This window comes from Glycine soja, chromosome 16, assembly GCF_004193775.1.
Source record: "Glycine soja cultivar W05 chromosome 16, ASM419377v2, whole genome shotgun sequence".
In the NCBI taxonomy this organism is placed as follows: Eukaryota; Viridiplantae; Streptophyta; class Magnoliopsida; order Fabales; family Fabaceae; genus Glycine; species Glycine soja.
In genome coordinates this window covers 2,737,070-2,758,614 of record NC_041017.1, presented here as the reverse complement: position 1 = coordinate 2,758,614, position 21,545 = coordinate 2,737,070, and the positions used below count along the sequence as shown (strand labels likewise).

Sequence of the window (21,545 nt, the reverse complement as noted above, 5' to 3'; positions counted from 1 at the left end):
ATAATTATTTTTGGTATACGGCCACGATGACGCTGGAATAAATTAATGGCCAGCTCAACAACCACCACACTCGCCCAACCCACCGTATATACGGCGTACGCATACGCCAGCTCCTACGTGCGACACGTGTATGGTGACGTGGAAATTGCCCCCCTCTCTCCTCCTCCTTCTTTTTCACCACCCCTTCCCTTCCTTCTCTCTCTGAAACCCAAGCAAGCTCTTTCCCTCGTTTTTTAAGAGAGAGAAAGTAGAGAGAGAGACACACACAACTCCCACAATTGCTTTGCCTAACCTTAATTTCAGGACACTTCGAAGCTACCAGGACCAATTGTTGTTGTTCTTCCCTTTTTGTGCTTTTTGATTCAGAGATTTTTGGTTTTCGTTTTTTTTTTTCACAAGGAGAAAGTTCGGTGTCTTTAAGGTACGTGAAGTTTCGGTGCTTTGTTGATTCAAACGCTGAAAGATTTGATTTTGTGTTTTGGGTTCATGGAAGTTTGAAGTTTTATGATTAAGGTGAAAACATGGTAGAAATATATAGAAACAACGAAAACCGAATCATGGTGTAATTTTTTTTTTTAATTTAAATATTGGATGGTTCTATATGTTAGTTAATGGAAGAAAGGGATTAGAGTTGGGAGTGCCCTGGATCTCGTGTTGTATGTGTTACAATATTTGAATTTGCATGCTTTCTGTGTTTTGATTCTTTGTTTTTTACGCTTATTTGCTAAATTTTTTTATAGAAAATTTAGTTTCCCATATGATATAGCTGAACAAAAATGATGAAGAGTATAGAAAGGGGTATTTTGGGTCAGGGGTAGAGCCTGTAAATTGTAGACTACGGAGGTTCAGGTAGCAAATATAAGAGTCTCAATAGTTCTCTCTCTCACCATGAGAGTGGAAAAGAATTTTTTATTTGAAGGGCTTTTATGTCATTATGTTCTCGGATTGTCCTGTTGGGTTTGATTTTGTTGTATTATCGTTGTTGGTTTGTGTTCATCGCTTTCTATCCATTGTGGGGTAGCAAAAAGACATAGTTGACCCTCTTCTATTCTGTCATTGACTGACTATTCGTTTTGTTCGTATGATGCCATCTCTATAATTATAATGTCAAACTGCAGAGGTTAATTTTGTAATAATATGTTGTCTTAATGCTAACTAGTCATTATTAATGGAGTAAACCAAATTTCTCACTGTTGTTATACTGTATTGCTGTATTTGATTCCTGCATCCAATTTTAATGTTATGCTTATGAATTAATAATTTTGAAACGTTGGAATTGCTCCTCCTTTCTGCTTTTAATGGGGTTATAGTTCACAGTTTAAGAGTGAAAGATTATTTTTTTATTGGCAAATGTTAATTGTTAGTTTGTTAGTTTTTGTTAGCACGAGAGACCAAACCCGCAACCTTTTCCCCCTTCCTTTCTTTCTTAACGACCCAGCCAACCTTATATCTCCAAGAGTGAAAGATTATGTTGTAGGGTTTGAATTGTATAAACACTGATTTAAGATGTTTTTGGTCTTTGCAACATTTTGCTTTCTGACAACATAGCTTCTTTGAATGCAGTTGAATAACTTGTTGGGACATATTTGATTTGGCGCTTTTTCTTTTGGTGCTTGCCTCATGGGAAACAGTGAGGAAGAGAAATCTGTTAAAACTGGAAGTCCTTCTTCTTCACCTGCAACAACTGTAAGCTGAGAACAGTTTATGCATGTTTGAGGAAACAGCATTTTATAAAGTCTGTGCCTAAATACTATTTTTTCTTATCGTGTTAACAGGAGCAGACCAACCAACCTAATATTCACGTCTATCCTGATTGGGCTGCCATGCAGGTTACCTACCTCTTGCCTTCATTTCCTTTGTACCTTAATGATTCAAGTCTTAGTTATCATATCTTCATGTCTTAGTTGTTGATTTATCTAAATTCACTTCAATGTGAATAACTACTCTAACTAGTTCAAATAGTACTATGCTCACTTAGTCCATGTATTTCTATTTTTACCAATTCATAAACCAATGATCTGATGAAACCTATTTCTATTGTTCCCTCTTGCGAATTGCCAATCAACTTTGCTGTATATTAGTATTATGGGCCAAGAGTCAACATTCCACCATACTTCAACTCAGCTGTGGCTTCTGGTCATGCTCCACACCCATACATGTGGGGGCCGCCACAGGTAGTGCCCCAAAAAAACATTTTCTGTGGGTTTTTTTTTTGTCTCTGGTATACATCCTAAATGGCAGGGATGAATAATTTGCCGGCTTATTTTTCTTCCAGCCTATGATGCAACCTTATGGGCCACCTTATGCAGCATTTTATTCGCATGGAGGGGTTTATACTCACCCTGCAGTTGCTATTGTAAGTCTACTCTTGTGTGTGTGTGTATGCATTTGTAATAATTTATGTTTATTTTTTTTTTGTCCATGAATTAGTTGATTACAAGTGTACTTTAATTTACACATCTGGACTTTAAAATGTTAGGAATGTATTAAGATATGATTTCTTTTTTTCCTTGGTATTTTGAGAGTTATTCATGTGGGTGCATTTCAGCTGTTATTAACCTCTTGATTTTTTCATTCTTTGATCTTCTTAATGTAAAAAACCTTTGTCGTTGGAAATTTTTTTTATGTACTCATTAATTATATTGGTAAAATATAGGGGCCACACTCACATGGTCAAGGAGTTCCATCTTCACCTGCTGTAAGTTTTGATTTTCTCTTAAATGTCTTCTCAGTTCCTAATCTTCTGATCAATTCCCTGAATACTAACATTATCATGTATTTGACTTGGCAAAATGATGCAGGCTGGGACTCCTTCAAGCGTAGAATCACCAACCAAATTCTCTGGAAATACTAATCAGGGTTTAGTGAAGAAATTGAAAGGGTTTGATGAGCTTGCAATGTCAATAGGCAATTGCAATGCTGAGAGTGCTGAGCGAGGAGCTGAAAACAGGCTGTCACAGAGGTTTGTTGATCTATTTTCTTTCTATATGACTATTAGTTTATTACCAGAATGAACTCTACTTCCCTCTTCCCCCATATAGAATATTGGTCCATGAGTTATTCTAGTAGGTTGATATGAATAACTGACAAAATTTATATTCACATGAACAGTGTGGATACTGAGGGTTCCAGCGACGGAAGTGATGGCAACACTGCAGGGGTGAGAACTTTCTCACCATTAACATCTGTTGTTTGTGTGCACTAGCAGTCTATTTTATTTAAATGATCTGACAAATTGAAGCACTAAATTATGTTATTTGTTAATTTTATGCTCAGGCTAATCAAACAAAAAGGAAAAGAAGCCGAGAAGGAACACCGATCACTGGTATGACTCCTATTCACTGTTGCATCTGGATGAACAAAAGAGTTGTGTTGGATTACAGTTATACTTTTGGTGTCATGACTGTGCAATGTTGTCAACTAGATCATTGAGTATGGTACTATGGTCTTGATAAGTTGATATTATCCTATTACTTATGCACAGTTAATGAAATTACCCAAGTTTTAACTTTCTGATTAGTTTGACAAATGGGATACTTGAATGGGCTTTTTACCTGGTTTTCAGACTTAATACAGTCAAGCTTTTGGTGTTCTTTGTATGCAATTATCAAGAAAATGTCATACTTGCATGCAGAATGTGATATTTAAGTAACTTCAGCTATTAATTTTAGGAATTAAAGTTGTCAACATAATATGTGTTTTGAGGGTTATATATTATATCAATCTGTACAAGCAGATGCAGAAGGGAAAACTGAGCTACAAAATGGTCCGGCTTCCAAAGAGACTGCATCTTCCAAAAAGATTGTGTCAGCTACCCCAGCTAGTGTTGCAGGAACATTAGTTGGACCTGTAGTTTCTTCAGGTATGGCCACAGCACTGGAGCTGAGGAACCCTTCGACTGTTCATTCTAAGGCAAATTCCACAAGTGCCGCACAACCTTGTGCAGTTGTGCGTAATGAAACTTGGTTACAGGTATAATGGTTTGTTCTAATGTCTCGGATCATGTCTAGTACATTAGAGATGCTTGTGAAACACATTAGAACAATTATGCAATACCGTCCATCTTTTACTGACAGTAAATTAATTCCTGTGTGTATTTTTAATTCCTTAGAATGAGCGTGAGCTGAAACGGGAGAGGAGAAAACAATCTAACCGTGAATCTGCTAGAAGGTCCAGGCTGAGGAAGCAGGTATACATTTAGTTTGTTGACTTGCAAACCTTCCATCGTGTCTTGTCTGATAAAAGACAAATTGTTTAGTTTCTTTATTACTATCACATGTTTATTCACTTGTTGCATGTACACATATGTAGCCTCAAAAAATAAAATAAAATAACTAAAAAGGAAAAGGATTGTTCTGACAAGAGGAAAGTTAATAACTAATATTCATATTTCCTCTGTTTAGGCCGAGACTGAAGAATTGGCACGAAAAGTTGAGATGTTAACTGCTGAGAATGTGTCTCTGAAGTCAGAAATAACTCGACTGACTGAAGGTTCTGAGCAGATGAGGATGGAAAATTCTGCATTGAGGGTACTGTTCCCATAATATTCCTTTATACTGTGACATTTCATAGGTATTCTGTGATATTGAATACTTGATTGCTTTTTATTCAGGAAAAACTGATAAATACTCAACTGGGACCAAGGGAAGAGATAACTTTGAGCAGCATTGACAGCAAGAGGGCTGCACCTGTAAGTACAGAAAACTTGTTATCAAGAGTTAACAATTCCGGATCTAATGATAGAACTGCAGAGAATGAGAATGATATCTGCGAGAACAAACCAAATTCTGGTGCAAAGCTGCATCAACTACTGGATACAAATCCTAGAGCTAATGCTGTAGCAGCTGGTTGAAACCAGTAACTGCACTGGCTAATTATGTAATTTTGGCATATTACAAGCCCAAAATTACAGCTTGGTGCTAACAGTTTTCAGAGGGATGGATCAGCTGAATTTTACAATCTAATTCCATCTATATAGACCAGAACTAATTCTTTGCTTGTGAGTTTCTTAGGGCATAAACTCTGTATTTTACTAGATTTCACAGAATTGAATGACAACTTTAAAAGTTTGTAAATTGAAGAGTATTAGGGATTTAGTTTAGACTTTAAGAGAGGCTTGTCGGCCGCTGTATAATTGGTTGTGTATTAACTATATTGGTGTGATCTTTCTAATGGTATCTTAGTCAAGGCATTCTGACTTTTGGTAGTTTTGGTTTGTATACTTTAAAGCAATTCCTCATGTTGTGGCTGTGGTTACCTTTTACCATGTGTGTTTTACCACTTAGTGTGCATTTGGATTGAATTCATTTTGGAAATGTTAATCTGAATGATAAAAAAATTGGTGTTATTATATAAATGTATACAATAGTTTTTGTTTTGAATTTAAACTTAAAGGAAACTATTTAAATCTTCCATTACTAGGTTGATCTTAAGAAAAAGCTTGTTTCAAATTATCAAGAAAGATTCTTGGGAATATAAACTTGGGAATATCACATTCTCATTTTGCGAAAATATTCCTAGGAATATGAAATAAGCATGTTTTCGTTATTTTTTATTTCCGGTGGGTATCTTGAATTTCCATGGAAATGACAGTTATTTTCTATAATAACTATTTATCCTTACTTCTTTTTTCACATTTATTTCACTTTTATTTTTAATTTTTTGATTAAGTTTTTATTTTTATTTTCTAAAATTTCTGTGATAACCAAACATGCTTATGGGAATGCTATCCCCAAGCATAACGTTTATGGGAATATAATTTTCAAAATACAATATATATATATATATATATATATATATATATATATATATATATATATATATATATATATATATATATATATATATATATACCATTGGGTTAACTCATTTTATGAATAAAGTGATTTTTTTAATCACGATTATATTTTTTTTAAGTCAGAAATTGAACCCTAATCATTATAATTTAGGAGACATAAATATAGAACTACTTATATTTTACATAGTTAAACCAAATATTATGATCATCACAAAGGAAATGGTTTTTTTTCTATTTGGAAATTATGATTAAAAGCTATAAATTGTTTCTGCAATTAATTTAAATACAAAATTAATTATTATAAATTCTAAAGTTTTTAATTTATCATAAAAATTATTTTAAATAGTTCAAGCGAAATAGATTAGTTTTCTTTAAAAGTAAACATTTAACATATTTAAACATAGAATTCATTTTATATAATTGATTACAACAATAATTAGTCTTATTTGTTGAATGAAGTGGTTTTTTAGGTAATCTTATCTGAATACAGTACACACTTCACTTAGACGAGGTTTGCTTGTTAGGTATCACATATCATGTGGGTATGTTAATGTCGTTGAATGATTGGGAAAAAAAGCCTTCGTTGAATGATTAGGAATTTGTCTATTTTCTTTTAACCTTCCTACGGTAGGAAAAAGGTGGTGGGGTAGAGGTTCACTAAATTCAGTAAATATAATGTAGATTATGTATCAAAAAACATTTTTTTTTAAAAAAAAATCAAAGATAAAATATCAAGAAATTTATAATAACTCAATTTACAATCAATTCCATGAACTAATTTTATAACTAGTTTCTTACGATCTGAAACTCAAATTATGTAGGCAACGTAGGGGCATAATTGAAGTTCAAGAAAAATTATCACGAAATTCATAATCGATACAAGTAGAAGAACAAAAAATATTACAGTCGGAAAAGCGATTGTAAAGTGATCCGATTAACAAAAGTTGCATAAGCAGTGTTTACATAGCTCTAGAGTCGATTCTTAATGATACATACACTAAGCTTTCCTAACTTATCAAAAAAGATCACGAACAGAAGATGAAAATTGTTTGGTTCTCAAAAACTAGAATGTCATATCTCTTTTATTGCAAGTTCTACATTTGACATCCTGCACCCAGATTCCAAAGAAAATTTCATCGCATATTACCCTCTCGCAAGACATCAATCATATTATACAGTCTCTTGGGATCCTTTGTTTCAATCTGCAAACATCAAACAAGTTTCCAATCAAATATTGTATGCAGCGAGTGATTAAAGTAGTATATTTCTGGCTAAACATAACAGCATGGTAGGATAACATCCGTTTGATAATATTATAATTATTGTAAACTTGTAAAGCTTCCCGTGCAAAGCATTGTGGTATGGCATTGGTTATTTCTGTGGGCTAGAGCTGTTGTATGATCTCTCATTAATGTATTATTACTTGTTGAAACAGATTGAACAAAGACACCAGTTCAGGGTGATGAACAACCCCTAGTATTTTTTTAAAATGAAGGCATCCCTAATCATAGATTTAAGATGGATAATCAGATAATAAGATATGTAAGTTAAATGGAATTATCAGCACCTTCTTAGCAAGAAACAGCACAGCATCAACAGTGCCCTCCGCATATATTGATCTACCACAAACATTATGTTGAAATTCGAATGTAACTCTGCAACAATTTTTTAAAAGAACAGATTGAGAAAAATATGTCAAAACATATAAAAGAATGATAATCAAGTGAAAAAGTCAATCCTTACGTGTCATCTGGGGATGTCAAATGATACATATGAAACGCATGACCAGATAGATGCTCCTCTGGGACTCCAACCATTTCAAGTTGTTGCCGGGGATCCCTGATCAATTTTATCTAAAGAAATTCATTGAAAGGAAAGAAAGAAAGAAAACCCGTAAGAATTTGTAGTTCTAATACGAAGGCCACAATAGTGCAATGTGTAGAAACAACAAAATGCCAACTTGGTGATAACATGAAGTTATGGACGTTACTTTAACCTTAACATCAACAAAACATGGGAACCAATAAAACTGTCTTAGTAAAATTGAGAGTTCAACTGCGCTATACCACATTGAACCATGCAATGTGATCTAACACACCTGATCCATATCGTAAGACACCCCCAGTTTGTTGAAGCAAGAAATTACAGCCTTTGCAGTTCCAGATGCATCAACTTTGCTTGCTTGATGGGACTCCAATACCTACAATCTTGAACGAATGCATCAGATTTTAATATTACATCAAACAGAAGCTTAATTAAAAGAAAAGAAGCATTAAAATTAAGAGTTTAAGAAACACAACAAAATTTTTACTTTAGGATTAGGTACATGTAACCTAACATTTTTTATTGAACATTTATATAATTAGCTTTCCAAAACAAGATCCCTTGAGAATATCCCAATCACATACTAGTAGCAAGTAGCAACATAGGATATGATATTTTGGTATACTATCTTGTGTTCAGAGATAAATCTGTCGTAATACTTTTGGCTTGGCAACAAGTATGATAGTAACTTCAGCATTACTGTAACTCTTTCCAATTGTAAACAGCTGGGCAGTATTTTCTAGCACAAGCATTGCCAGTTCCACTAAATTAGCAGTTTAAGCAAATGATTTACTTGCACCACAGCCATTTCAAGTTTCAAACATTTTAAAACTTCTTCCATTTTATTTGTACAATATGTCTATTTGAACCTCTTTCAGTGATTTAGTGAGTTAGTTTCAGTGGGAATATAATAGAATGAGATACATGTGAGAAAAGGATGACTTAGTCACCCCAACCCCAAATTTTTTTTATTTTTTATTTTCACATCAGGACAATAAGCAGAGACAATTCAAAGCCTGTACTAGGATAACTAACAAAACCCTTCCCAAGCCCCAAAATGTCAATGAAGCAAAAGAGTTACCTGTAAGGAATACCCAGAGAAGGCTCCAGGAAATTGCTCTGCCATAATTTCCATAGCTGCAAGAAAAGCAACAACCTAAAGGAAAAAAAGTATGGCAACATAAGGATGACAGACTACGAGACTGAGAAACATGACATTTTGATCAAGGTTCTCTGATATTATGATATATACCTGCTTTCCCATTTGTGGGGATATCACAGCATAAATGTTTGAATCTAACACGGTCTTATGCAACAAGTCCCTATCTCCACCAGTGGTTCCCATCACGAAGGGCACCCCAACCTTACTGTATAACTCAGCATTGCCTGCATATGAGCATGCATTCATAAATATCTCCAATGCTATTACAATCTGCATAAAACTCTCCCAATCCTAGATCATAAAATAAAAATTCCAATTTTGTTTCTATCATGAAAATCAAAACACATGTCTGGAATTGCAAATTCATAATGTACACTGGTCAATAAGAAGGCCATGTACAGCCTACACATTCTATGCAGTCATATACAATATCCTCAATTCCTATGTTTAATATGTAAAGACTTGTGTAATAAAAAAATAGAGTTTCATTTTAAGATAAATCAGAAAACAAAAGCATAAAAGATACTGGAGTGTATGAATTTGAAACATAAGATTTTTCCTTTCCTTTGCCACTAGTGAGATTTCATAATTTACATTATAAATACCACAACAACAACAACACAAAGCCTTGTCCCAGTGGGGTGAGGTTGGTTACATGGATCACATATCATTCAACTCGGTTAAAGACTAAATCTTCAAAGATAATTTGCATTATAAATAAGATGAAAAAAAAGCTTAAGATGTGGCTTCAATCCAATGATATAATAAAGTATGCTTCAAAATTCATTACATACCATTGACTGCATCGGGTATTGTGTAATCCACAACAATCAAATTTGGATACTTATCAAGCACAGATGCAAGAACACTCTCCCTGTCAGAAGGACCATGCACTAGAAACTCCTTTCCACCAATCTGAAAAGTCTGTCCAGACTCCTCTTCACAGCCAAACGACACAGGAACAACATTCAGTCCAGCAGCTTCCGCCGCATTAATCACAGCCTTTCCCATTTTTCCAGTACATGCATTAACCTAAACAAAACAAAGCTATGTAAACTAATTTACTGTGTTTCAAAACAAAGACAGTGCAACCAACAAGTAAACATACATGTCAGAAATACAAATAATTATGACTCAGATTCATAAAATTATTTACTGCACGTTTGTTTTATAATGAGATATCAATAATTTAACGAACTAATGCAAAATTAATTCATCATGGTGAATTACCATTATTGGAAGACCGGTGCTTTTGGACGAAAGTTCAGTTTTTTCGAGAGAAGTTTGAACCGGTGTGGATGCCATTGACACTACGGGGAATGGACGCGATCTCCTCTTCTGCGAAATTGGAGCACTGCTTCTTGCACTTGTGCCATTGGAGAAGAATGCGACGTGATTGTGGTGTCTGTTGAACACATTGAGCGGAGTTTTCAGAAGAGATGTTGCCATCGAAGACGGAGAGAGAGGGAGAAAGCTCAATATGGGGGTTTAGGGCTTTAGCGTTTTGCTGCCTCTCTGCGAACCGTTTCAGGATAGGTTTTTGCAGAGTCTTTCTTTCTCTTTCGTCCGCCATTGTCGAGGGAAGTGAGTGATGAGTAAAGTTTTGGGCCTGAAATGGCCCAATTCTTGAAACAATCCTCGTAGCTTAGCCTTTCAGGCCCTTAGTACACAGGAACAAGAATTTTTTTTTATCATTCATCCAACTAGAATCCAAAACTAATGCTTTTTAAGCCGTAAAAATCATTAGAGATCTCTTTTAATAAATTAATTATTTGGTCCAATATTCATTTATATGAAGAAAAAAAATAGTCAATTTGAGAGTTAATATTACATCTGTGGTCTTATATATAAAAGATAAAAAATATATTTTTTATCGATAATATTTCCTTGGTTCTAATTATAAGAAATATAAGACTATTTTATTGATGTTTTTTCTTTTACTCCTAATTAATTGTAAGGCCTATAAATAGTATATATATATATATATGAAAGTAGGTGCATTTATTGAACTTTCAATAAAACAAGAGATACTCGTTGGTTGAAAATTTATGTTTTAAAAAATAATAATTTCTTGAACCATTTAATATGGTGAGTAGTCTTGGAATAAAATTTTAATTTATCATTAACTAGCCAATCTAACAACTTTTATTGATTTTGATAAATTAGATAATTGTTTCTTATATACAAGACCAAGACCAGAGATAATATTATGTTTCTTAAGTTCTAGTCTTTACATACTCTTGTAAGGACCTATAAACAAGACAACAGGTCTATATGCCTAACTAGGACAACAAGCTTAAAAAGAGTCTTGTTCATTACATACATTGATTTTATAATAAAATAAAATTCATTATTAATATTCATATTTTTTTAAGATAAATATTATAAGAAGAGGGGTTGGATTGTGATTTTAAAAAATGTATAAACCTTTTTTCGTAAACAACATTCAATTGTTTGTAATGAAATCATATTTTGCAATTGAAACATGTTTTCAAAACAAAATCAAATTCAAATCTAAGTCAATTTAAAGCATAAGAGATACAAAATAAATATAAAAAATATAGAGAATAATACTAGTTTCTCTCTTTCACTAAGATTACCTTTAGTTCTTGATAAACAATAAAGTTTCATTAACTTATGAAAGCTATGAGTATTAATTATTGTCACTCTTGGTTCTACAAACCAAGCTTAACACTAAGTTTGAAAAACTAATATTATGTGTCCTATCAAACCACTTCTGACTCTAATATAAATAAAAAAAATGTTATTGGACAACTCACTCACTAGTTCTTAATCGTTTTATAGATACACATATACAATTTAAGCACCTAATATTTTCTCTGGAGATATTAAAGGTGTTTTAAAAGCTATGAACTTTACAAGAATATAAAAGAAGGTTTTTACATAAAGAATTTGAATGTTAGTGTGTAGGTTCGTATACCATTTTTTTCTAAGCTTTTGGTATTTATAAGCCTTCATTTTTAAGTGTTCGTTGTATTGGAACATATAAAACTTGCCTTCATTTGAAACTTTGGACGCAAGATCATATAACATAGTCTGATATTACATAAGACAACTCTTAATCTTTGTATTTTTTTTGCATCTAATAAAAATAATTAAGGGTCATGATTTGTCTTAAGACAAATGTCTTTTGAATCGTGATATATATAAAATAAAATCTAAAATATGATAATAATATTATTATATAAACAAGACAACCTATAAGGCTTAATAAACCTTTTTAGTTAAAAAGGCTTTTTAAAAAACTTAAATTTGACCTTTTTAGTAAATAGTTCAGGCCAGGTCCAGCCTTTGACAAGCCAAGCCAGAGGCCCCTAACAGGTCACTTGACTTATTTTGACTCCTAGTTGGACTTGGTTCCTTTTAGCAACCGTTCGAGTTTTGTGAATAAAAAAAACTTAAGTTGAAAGATGAAATCTCATTAAAAGTGATTAATCAGCTTTTTGGACCGATATTAATAAATGAATATCTTGTATTAATAATATGAGAGGGAGAGAGAAAAGCTAATACAAAATTTCACAAGTGAACTAATCTTCCACTCCAATTAGAGGTGGGAATAGTTATTTTGGAAGTAGGAATAGTATTTTCCTTGGTTTAATATCAAAACAAGCTACAAGCCCAACATGGCCCAAAATAATTCATTGCAACCGACCCATCCAAACCTTATAAAACACTGTCTAATCGCTCTCACTCTTTCCCTAAACCCCAAAGAGACTCAGGCGCTGCTGCCCTTCAGTCCTTCAGCAATGGTGAGTGCGCTTCTTCTTTTTTGACGTGTTTGATTGCTTCTTCTAATGCTTGAGTTTTAACCTAAAATCTGTGAACATTGAAGGTTTACGTGAAGTCACAGAAATCAAAAGCCTACTTCAAGAGGTATCAAGTCAAGTTCAAGAGAAGAAGAGGTATTCGCATCCGTTTATTTTCTCTTCGTCGTGTTTAATGCTGCGCTCTGCGTACTCTGTTTATAACGGCGATATTTGTTATCTGCAGAGGGAAAAACCGATTACCGTGCCAGGATTCGGTTGATTAATCAGGACAAGAACAAATATAACACCCCGAAATATCGCTTTGTTGTTCGTTTCGTATCCTTTTGTTAACGATATCTTAGGTTAATCTATGCTTGACATGGATTTTAGAGGAGGACTAATGAGAATTGATTTTGGTTATTGCTAGGTAAATTTGAATTTGTTTCAACCTCGATTTGCCTAGAAATTATAAATTGTAGCTTTTGCTATGGGTTGGAACATTTTTATTAAGTTTTATGACACACTCTTCTTGAAAATATAAATTTTAACCAAAATCTTTTTAATTTAAAATCAATGTTGTAAACGTTCATTGGAACATCATTTTTTATGTACTTCAAATTTGTTTATTCTTTTATTTATGGCTTGAGGATAGCACATGAACGATTGAAGTTGTTTATCTGGTGATGTTTTTTGTTTTTTCTGTGGGTGTAAACCTTGACCTGGTTTTTAGAGCAACAAAGACATTGTTGCACAAATAATATCTGCTAGCATTGCTGGCGATATTGTTCTTGCTGCAGCATATGCACATGAGCTGCCACGATATGGTCTTGAAGTAGGGCTTACAAATTATGCTGCAGGTACTTTGTTCATGAGGAATTCCTTTTCTCACTCAGGTTTTTTATGATTATCTTTTGTCTCATGTTTTAATATCTGTGTCCAGCTTATTGTACTGGTCTCCTGTTGGCCCGAAGAGTCCTCAAAACACTTGAAATGGATGAGGAGTACGAAGGAAATGTTGAGGTATTTATGAATTTGCTATGCTGTGTGTGTGTGTGTGCAACTGCTGCCTTTCTCTCAGTTTTGTTAATTAATTGGTTGTATCCTTTTCATCAGGCTACTGGAGAGGACTATTCAGTGGAACCTGCTGAGAGCAGGAGGCCATTCCGTGCTCTCCTTGATGTTGGTCTTATTAGGACTACAACTGGCAACCGTGTCTTTGGTGCCCTTAAGGTAATCTATCATACTGCAATGCTAATTGGTGTGATTTTGTTTTAATGGTGATCAAATTGAATAATTTTTTATTGTTTACAGGGAGCTCTGGATGGGGGTTTGGATATTCCTCATAGTGACAAGAGGTTTGCTGGGTTTGATAAGGAGAAGAAGGAGCTTGATGCTGAGGTGCATCGCAAATATGTTTTTGGTGGACATGTTGCTGCCTATATGAAGGCATGAGAGAAGATTTTATTTTGTACCAGTTTTCTGTATTGTTTTATGGAATATTTGGATTTTTCAGCTAGTTAGACAACCTTTTTTTTCCTGCAGATCTTGGCGGAAGATGAACCTGAGAAATATCAGTCACACTTCAGTGAATACATCAAGCGTGGAATAGAAGCTGATGGTATTGAGGCACTGTACAAGAAGGTTCATGCTGCCATCCGTGCTGATCCTTCTCTCAAGAAATCTGAGAAGCAGCCCCCGAAGGAACACAAGAGGTAAAATTGATTTTTGACTTGAACTAGAATACTAGATTCTTGAAATAGGGTAATGGATGTATATTTTTTGTCATTTGATTTCCGGCAAATTGATTTGTACCTGTTGCTGGCATGGCTTTCTTTTTAGCTACTTATGTGCTCGTTATCTACTGTGACTATATATTTTGTTTGACTTTTAGAACCGTGGTTTGGTAACTTAGTTATAGTATTTACTGATTGGAGAATGTTCCTGAGAGTATCTTCATCTTTCTGCAGGTACAATCTGAAGAAACTCACTTATGAGGAGAGGAAGGCTAAGTTGATTGCTCGTGTGGCGGCTATCAACTCTGCTGCTGATAATGATGAAGATGATGAGTGAAAGTTCATTGCAGATTCCATGTCATCGTTGCACAACTAAAACTCTCTTATTTTGCGTTCAGTCAATCATTTTATTTACATGTGCTGTTTATTTTCTAGGTCCAAAATTTTGGATACTTTTTGAAGTTGAGTAAGCCGTATTTTTGGTCAATTTCGTGTCAACATGAATTGATGTCTTACCTTATTTTATGATATACGCTTTGTTTCTATCAGGAAGTTGTTTAGTTTAACGAACTGTGCTTGTTTTTTTTTTCGACAATGAAAGAATGTACCACTTTAATTTGTTAGGTTAAATTTAATCCAGATTTACTTAATCTTAAGGCTAAATCCAGTTCCTTAATTGAACATACACTTTCACAAATTAGACGCCACATATTTTACTATTTTTTAAGACAAATGAAAAAAACCTATAAATAGGAATCAAGATATCAAATTTTTATGTTGGGATGTATATCTTTTAGGTATAATTATCATTTGGATTCCAAATTATTTTAAAAGAATCAATTATCATTTGCATTACACAATTTTGCGTATCCCAATAACACTATTTTTTTTAGTTCCTTAATCAATGCCTTGAGGATACTTATTAGTATTTTCCTTAGTATAAATACATAAAAAGAAAGTCTAATCAAAGCAAACATTTAATGCCACAAAGGTTCATAAAATAGTCATGCAACCTATTCAAACCACTCATAAACTAAAACATTAATGTCTGTGAACAGATGGCCAAGCCGTCCACCGCAAGTCTGCAACAAGTTGAACTAAACCTATGTTCTTGTCTTTTATAGCTTAATCTTGCAACGAAAGTGGCAAAATTCTACAAGGTTCATTCATTTCTATAAGTTTCTACAATAATGACCTATGCTCAAACTGTTGTTTCATAAATAGATGGTTCGCATCACTGTTGCCTAACAGTGGTTTAATCAATTCAGAAATCTCTGGTCAAGATGAATGATCAGGAGCTTTCAAAGTCTCATGAACTGCTGAAAAATCAAGGTCTCCCAACCCCATGCTTCTGGCTTTCTTGAAAGCCTACAAACAGAATTCAAACTTTAGTACCTTATGAAAACCTCTATATGACAAGAGTCATTAAAAATAGAAGATACAAAGGTTCCATCATTTTTTTATATACAGAAACAGATGAAGCATTGAAGCAACATGCAATCCATGAAGATACTACTAGCTCAGTCGTAGCTAACAACAAACAGTTTCCTAGAACTTGGTTTGGTAAGTTTAGTAATCATTTTGGTTGCAGACTTTCAGTACTAAAAAGTTAGTTGCTTAGTTTTCAGTTGCCTCAGCGGTTGATAAATACTAGTTATATGTACGTGATATCACATGATCATGCAGAAGTTAAATTGTGTCTATAACATATAAATCAAACTCAAAAGCATGCATGCTATGATTTATTTACTAAAATGGGAATGTTAGGATCCAAACCAACTGACAAGCATGATGTAACATCAATCTTGAAATAATCCAAAGTTGATCCTTAGACTACACGGGGTTTGTTCTTCCTTGACAATCAGAATATTACTTACACAACCTTCAAAACTGCAGATGTAGATGCATCTAAGTTTGATAGAGGGGAAAAGGCATTTAAGTGGGGTTACTTATTTAGATGCAGCCATGTGATTATTCACTGGAATTGTGGTCAAATGAACTAAAGACGCTGTTTCTGATCACCACAGAAAGAAAATGAGAAAAACAGTTTTACCTCGTTTGCTGCAGCTGCTACTGGCATTGATACAGCATTTTCATCTCCAAGGGCAAGAGCTAATCTCATGTCCTTCTGCTGGTGTTTCAGCGGAAAAGCTGGGGAATAACTGTTTTGGAGCATTGTAGGTCCTTTCAATTTAAACATGCCGTTACTTATGGCACCAAGATCCTGCAAACAAAAATTCCCTGATTATGATTTAAAATGACAATAAAAGGTAGCAATAAGAATCATAGTGGTCAAAATCACTTACCAGCACATCAAGAAGAGTACCAGGGTTCAAACCACTTCTTTCAGCTAGTGTGATTCCCTCAGAGAAAGCATTCATCATACTGTAACAGAGAATAACTAATTTACAGAACTAGACAGAAAATATGGACATGCAATCCATCTAGCTTGTAAGTGAAGCGAATAAGGAATACTAATACTGCAATCTGGATGAATATTTTTTGCTTACTGATTCATAAAATAATGGCACTCCCAAATAAAAACTTATAGAGCCAAGAAAAGGGAGGAAGAAAAAGATTACCTGCCCATTATCATGTTAACAACTAGTTTCATTTTTGCACCATTTCCAACCTCACCCAGAAAGAAAGACTTCTTCCCCAGTATATCAAATGCTGGAAGCACTTCATCATACAATGCCTACGTATCAAAATGATCAACCACTGAAATTTAACATGCAAAAAGATACACAATGCATATTTATAGTTTTATATTTTCCTCAAGATGGAGCAGTTCATAACAAGGAATCTGAATATGAGCACTTATACATTCAAATACTTGGAATATGAGAAGTGAATATTGTTTTCTGATAATTCAAAGAGTAAAAGAAGGAACACTATTTTATAAAGCTTTGAACTATGCTAGAATTATGGACATCAAATCAAACTGATTACTACAAATATGAAAACCTTTACCAATCAATCCTAATGAAAGAATAAATCTAATTATATCTGTACAAAAAGAAATAATGCACATATTTCATATTTTACACGTCACAAAACACATGAAATCAACAAAACCTATCTTCATAACTGCACATCCAATTTCAACAATCAACAGACAACTGACAACCATGGCAGTAATGCTTTCTTCATTGAGAATATTTTTCTTTCTCTATTATAGATTATGGCTGGGCTCAATGAGCTTGAACTCTTATTTCTAGGTGATTCACAAGTTGTATAAAGGGCTCATATGATCCAAAAGGACAGAAACATTTAATTTACCAATTCTAGCAGGACATTACCAGCAAACAAATACTCAGCCTAACCTTCATAATCAACTTAGTAAAAGTTAAGTATAACGGTTGCTCCTTTCACTTCATCTTTCACTGAACCTGTATCAATACTACAGACACATTTCTCCCAGTAGACAACTATTTCAAATGGCCACTTGAAATACCAGTGGGAGAGAGAAAATAACCAAAAAACAAAAAGTACAAATGTCCCACTAATTTTAAATGGTGAGACCACTTGTTTTATTTTTCACTCTCAATCTAATTGCTGCAATAATTTCTCCAAGGGAATTCAACCCATCAAAACAATATTCTTAATTTTAATTGTATATGTTACATAAGAGGAGGAACCTTGGCACTGCCTTGTGACCTGGAAGTCACAGGTTCAAATCCTAGAAAAAGCCTCTCTTCATGAGGGGGAGGGGGTAAGACTGGATACATCTTACCCAAGACCCCACCAGGTAGGAACCTCGTGCATTGAGCCACCCTTTATATGTTACATAAATTAATGTGCATCACATACACTCTCAACGTTCCTTGCTTCTCCAATTTTCTCACTTTAACACTTTATTTTAAGTTACACTCATGTCTAACCTAAATGAAAAAAAAAAATGTTTTACCCATTTAGAGGTGAAGAATGCATAGATGCTCATTCAAGTGCACCAAATCATCAGCTATAATAATATTTATGACAAATATTAAATGGATGTCTTGCTGTTTAATAGGACATGATTATGTTGCTGTTAGAGATGTAATACAAACCATTCATATGTCTTCACTTAAAAATTTGAGCTTTTGGGAGAACTGGTTCTTGATATGGTAGGTATTGAAGCCTTCACAATAATGCATTTTAAAATTGGTTCATGACAATTTCCTTGCAGCTTATGTTTTTGGGAGAGTTGGCTCATGACAATTACCTTTGCATATGCATTTTAAAGTTGACTGGCAGGACTGTCACAATATTTTCAAGCTTTCTGATGGAAAGTTCTGGCAGCTGTCACTAGCTATTCTGGATAACAATACCCAATTGATGTTTGCATAATTAAAAGATTTATACCTTTGCATTTTTTTTGTCATCAGATTGCATTTTATAACACTAAATATTGCTTAAATATCTCAAACTAACATCAATGTATTGTTTTGGGAAATCAACATAATACTCAGGTGACTGCTGATCATAAAAATACATTCATTTTAAGGATTTGAGTACATTAATGAGCTGCTGATGTGTCTTACGCATGTGATACTCTGAAAACTTCCGGCCATGCAAACATGTCATGTCATATAATGGAGAGAATAGACATCTGAATATTTCAACTCCCTCAAATAGTTGAAGGCACAGCAGAGAAGCATACAAGAAACATGACTAACAATTTATCCACAATTGTTGAGTAACATTTAGAAATACCTTATGTCCAGCAGCAAGTATTATGAGTTGGCCATCTTCTGCAGGCTTCTTGCTACCCGAAACAGGACCTTCAAGGAAGTAACCACCTTTTGCTTTGATAGCCTGTGGAAATCAGGTCTGTCAATGACAACTTATCTATGGATTCCATTTGAAAGGTTGATTAGGTAAAAGTTTTACCTAATCAGAGAACTTACCGTAAAACGTAAAATGCAAGCACCATCTTATGCACATAGCAGGGACAAGCGTATACTACAGTGAACCTTTAAGCCATGCATACAACACATGAATACAGAGAACTACCATATATTCATTTACTTATTGAGGGTATAAAATTGCAGATATTCTATAATTCTACAGCAAGAATCTGCAAATAATGTAATATATTGAATTCCCATCACATTTATGAGATTGGGAAAGTTTAACTTCATATCAAGTATTCCTCATCCAAACAGAAATCCCCAGTACTATAGACTTCCCAGCTAATTTAAACATCATTTATACAGAAATTTTTAATGGACAAATTCCAAATAATGACTATAATCATAAACTTATAATTAGATAAAAACTTGTGTTGCATGATACTGAAAAGAAAAAAAAGATGTCCCCACAATGTGAATTACAAACGACATTACATTCTCATTTCAATCTAGGGAAAAGAGAGAAGAGGCAGAATTAGAGCAACGTTTTTCAGCTATGAAACACTTATGATAAGGATGAAATAAAATACAGAACAAATATGATTTATATTTTCACAGAAAATACCTCGAGCAACATGGAAAATGATGTCATGCAACATTAGCAATTACAGCCTCTGTTTGATTTACAAGTTTCTCCTTAACAACAGGGAGCAATAGCAAAATTTTGGAAAAGTAGCTTAAGACATGACTAGATTTTACACATATCACAAGCAGAAGAATTCTCAAACAGAGAAAAGAAAATGTAATTGATTTTGAATTTGAATGAAGGGAAAATAAATCGTAAAATCAGCCAGGAATACCAACCTCAGATATTTTGGAAGATGTATCAGCATTAACTGTTGACATGTCAATATAACCTTTTCCATTAATATGCTCAAGAACACCATCATTATCAAACACAACCTAGATAATCACCACAAACAAAATTCAAATAAGAGAGCAACAAAAGAAGTCACGTGTCAAAAATAATAATCACCACCACTGACCGATAAAGCAGCCGAAGGATCAGATAACATTGCAATTGTATACTTGCATTTCTTGACTACAGTTGCTGGGGTTTCTCCAACTGAAGCACCATGTTGCACGAGTTCGTCACACTACAATTAGACGTTACAACAAACATGAGTCATGACTATCTGAGTGCAGGACACAATGGCAGAGTATTCAAATTAAAAGTTAGTGAGGCAAGACTTGTATTGAGCTTCATAGTTTAGAAATAATAGTAAATTAAAATATACTACAAGGTACATCTGATAAGGATCTAGATCCTCTAAAATGGGTTACTCACTTTAGAGGGTAAAGTAAGCAATCTCAGTCGTTGACAAGAAAATCAATAGTTGATATTACGTGTACTTGTATAACAAACCATGAATGTGCCATAATATCAACTGTTGATTTTCTCATCAACAACTGAAATTACTTTAGAAGAGCCAGAAATCCATTTGATAAAGTGTTCAATACCAATACACAATTTGTCATCCCACTAATCTGATATCAGCTAAAAGTACAATTTTTTTTACTAAGCCGCTCTGCCTTACAAAATGCCTGGAACCATGGCTCAGCACATAACTTTCTGTATATCTTGAAGTATGATAATGGCATATGAGAAGAAACTATGCTATAGAACCCCAAATTAAAATAGAGAAAAAAGGTTCTGCACTGACAGTGTAAATTTATTGTTAACTTTTAAAATAATTATCTTAAAGTAATCCAAAGTATGATTTGTGATGGATGAAATTGTCACTCTATAAAGATTAAACTCATTAAAATAACACAAAAATGCACAAAATTATCTTAACCATAACAATCAACCTATTATGGAGAGAAATCATCACAAGGACACACACACACACACAAATCATCACAAAGACAAGTAGTAGAATGAGCAGCATATATATGAAAGTATAAACCTTGGAGAGGGTTCTGTTCCAAACAGTGACTTTGAAGCCATGGCGTAGAAGATTGATTGCCATAGCCTTGCCCATTATCCCCAAACCCAAAAATCCAACCTCCATCTCTCTCACTCTCACTCTCTTCTTCCTCCCAACTTCTTAGGAAAGGCGCTTCCTTTAGCAGCATAACAAATAACAAATATTAGCATCAGTGTCATTATATATAAACAACATATTTTTTTGTAGTGACTATTATTTGGTAAGAAAATGGCTGAGATAATCTCATGTTATTATTTTTTGTAAATATTTAAAAGCTGTTAGTTTATAAAAATCCTAGGAATTATGAGAATGAGAAACTAGTAATTTTTTAAAATATTATCAACTAATTAAAAGTTGAGTCTTTCTGTATTCCAAAAAAAATAAAATTAACAAATTAAAAGCTATGTTAACCAATAATTTTATTAATAAAATTTAT

At 33.7% G+C, this 21,545-nt stretch overlaps 4 protein-coding genes across 4 annotated transcripts; 2 read left to right on the top strand and 2 right to left on the bottom strand.

Moving 5' to 3' along the window:
* The first annotated feature begins 203 nt into the window (after positions 1–203).
* LOC114390902 (common plant regulatory factor 1-like) lies at positions 204–5,263 on the top strand. The gene is made up of 13 exons (XM_028351830.1): positions 204–421; positions 1,564–1,686; positions 1,776–1,829; positions 2,082–2,174; positions 2,276–2,356; positions 2,657–2,698; positions 2,802–2,962; positions 3,112–3,160; positions 3,277–3,325; positions 3,737–3,972; positions 4,112–4,189; positions 4,404–4,529; positions 4,613–5,263. Exons 2-13 carry the CDS (start codon positions 1,621–1,623, stop codon positions 4,850–4,852), a joined length of 1,275 nt encoding a protein of 424 aa, XP_028207631.1. The 5' UTR covers positions 204–421; positions 1,564–1,620; the 3' UTR covers positions 4,853–5,263.
* Positions 5,264–6,635: 1,372 nt separating this feature from the next.
* Positions 6,636–10,358, bottom strand: LOC114389080 (4-hydroxy-tetrahydrodipicolinate reductase 2, chloroplastic-like). Its single transcript, XM_028349670.1, has 8 exons — positions 10,014–10,358; positions 9,578–9,815; positions 8,874–9,007; positions 8,703–8,777; positions 7,896–7,997; positions 7,541–7,650; positions 7,365–7,452; positions 6,636–6,999 (listed from the first exon to the last, which is right to left on the bottom strand). Exons 1-8 carry the CDS (start codon positions 10,230–10,232, stop codon positions 6,931–6,933), a joined length of 1,035 nt encoding a protein of 344 aa, XP_028205471.1. The 5' UTR covers positions 10,233–10,358; the 3' UTR covers positions 6,636–6,930.
* Positions 10,359–12,461: 2,103 nt separating this feature from the next.
* On the top strand, positions 12,462–14,849 carry LOC114388934 (60S ribosomal protein L5-like). The gene is made up of 9 exons (XM_028349477.1): positions 12,462–12,553; positions 12,637–12,706; positions 12,795–12,886; positions 13,281–13,407; positions 13,491–13,570; positions 13,664–13,780; positions 13,862–13,996; positions 14,093–14,262; positions 14,518–14,849. Exons 1-9 carry the CDS (start codon positions 12,551–12,553, stop codon positions 14,618–14,620), a joined length of 897 nt encoding a protein of 298 aa, XP_028205278.1. The 5' UTR covers positions 12,462–12,550; the 3' UTR covers positions 14,621–14,849.
* A 388-nt stretch (positions 14,850–15,237) lies between these two features.
* On the bottom strand, positions 15,238–21,276 carry LOC114389056 (glyoxylate/succinic semialdehyde reductase 1-like). The gene is made up of 8 exons (XM_028349649.1): positions 21,089–21,276; positions 20,165–20,275; positions 19,983–20,081; positions 18,982–19,083; positions 16,866–16,981; positions 16,590–16,668; positions 16,337–16,507; positions 15,238–15,651 (listed from the first exon to the last, which is right to left on the bottom strand). Exons 1-8 carry the CDS (start codon positions 21,191–21,193, stop codon positions 15,562–15,564), a joined length of 873 nt encoding a protein of 290 aa, XP_028205450.1. The 5' UTR covers positions 21,194–21,276; the 3' UTR covers positions 15,238–15,561.
* Between the last annotated feature and the right edge of the window lie 269 nt (positions 21,277–21,545).

What these genes read in the sequence shown, in the direction of transcription:
- LOC114388934 (XM_028349477.1), top strand. An exon ending in ATCGCTTTGTTGTTCGTTTC is followed by an intron (nt 12,887 to 13,280) that starts GTATCCTTTTGT and finishes CCTGGTTTTTAG; the next exon opens with AGCAACAAAGACATTGTTGC. An exon ending in GCTTACAAATTATGCTGCAG is followed by an intron (nt 13,408 to 13,490) that starts GTACTTTGTTCA and finishes ATCTGTGTCCAG; the next exon opens with CTTATTGTACTGGTCTCCTG.
- LOC114389056 (XM_028349649.1), bottom strand. Translation starts at nt 21,193, where the DNA reads ATGGAGGTTGGATTTTTGGGTTTGGGGATAATGGGCAAGGCTATGGCA. An exon ending in GGAACAGAACCCTCTCCAAG is followed by an intron (nt 20,276 to 21,088) that starts GTTTATACTTTC and finishes GTCTAATTGTAG; the next exon opens with TGTGACGAACTCGTGCAACA. An exon ending in TAGCAGCTGCAGCAAACGAG is followed by an intron (nt 15,652 to 16,336) that starts GTAAAACTGTTT and finishes TTCTGTTTGTAG; the next exon opens with GCTTTCAAGAAAGCCAGAAG.
- LOC114389080 (XM_028349670.1), bottom strand. Translation starts at nt 10,232, where the DNA reads ATGGCAACATCTCTTCTGAAAACTCCGCTCAATGTGTTCAACAGACAC. An exon ending in CCCCACAAATGGGAAAGCAG is followed by an intron (nt 8,778 to 8,873) that starts GTATATATCATA and finishes TTTTTCCTTTAG; the next exon opens with GTTGTTGCTTTTCTTGCAGC. An exon ending in TGTCTTACGATATGGATCAG is followed by an intron (nt 7,651 to 7,895) that starts GTGTGTTAGATC and finishes GAATTTCTTTAG; the next exon opens with ATAAAATTGATCAGGGATCC.
- LOC114390902 (XM_028351830.1), top strand. Translation starts at nt 1,621, where the DNA reads ATGGGAAACAGTGAGGAAGAGAAATCTGTTAAAACTGGAAGTCCTTCT. An exon ending in GTAATGAAACTTGGTTACAG is followed by an intron (nt 3,973 to 4,111) that starts GTATAATGGTTT and finishes TTAATTCCTTAG; the next exon opens with AATGAGCGTGAGCTGAAACG. An exon ending in GGTCCAGGCTGAGGAAGCAG is followed by an intron (nt 4,190 to 4,403) that starts GTATACATTTAG and finishes TCCTCTGTTTAG; the next exon opens with GCCGAGACTGAAGAATTGGC.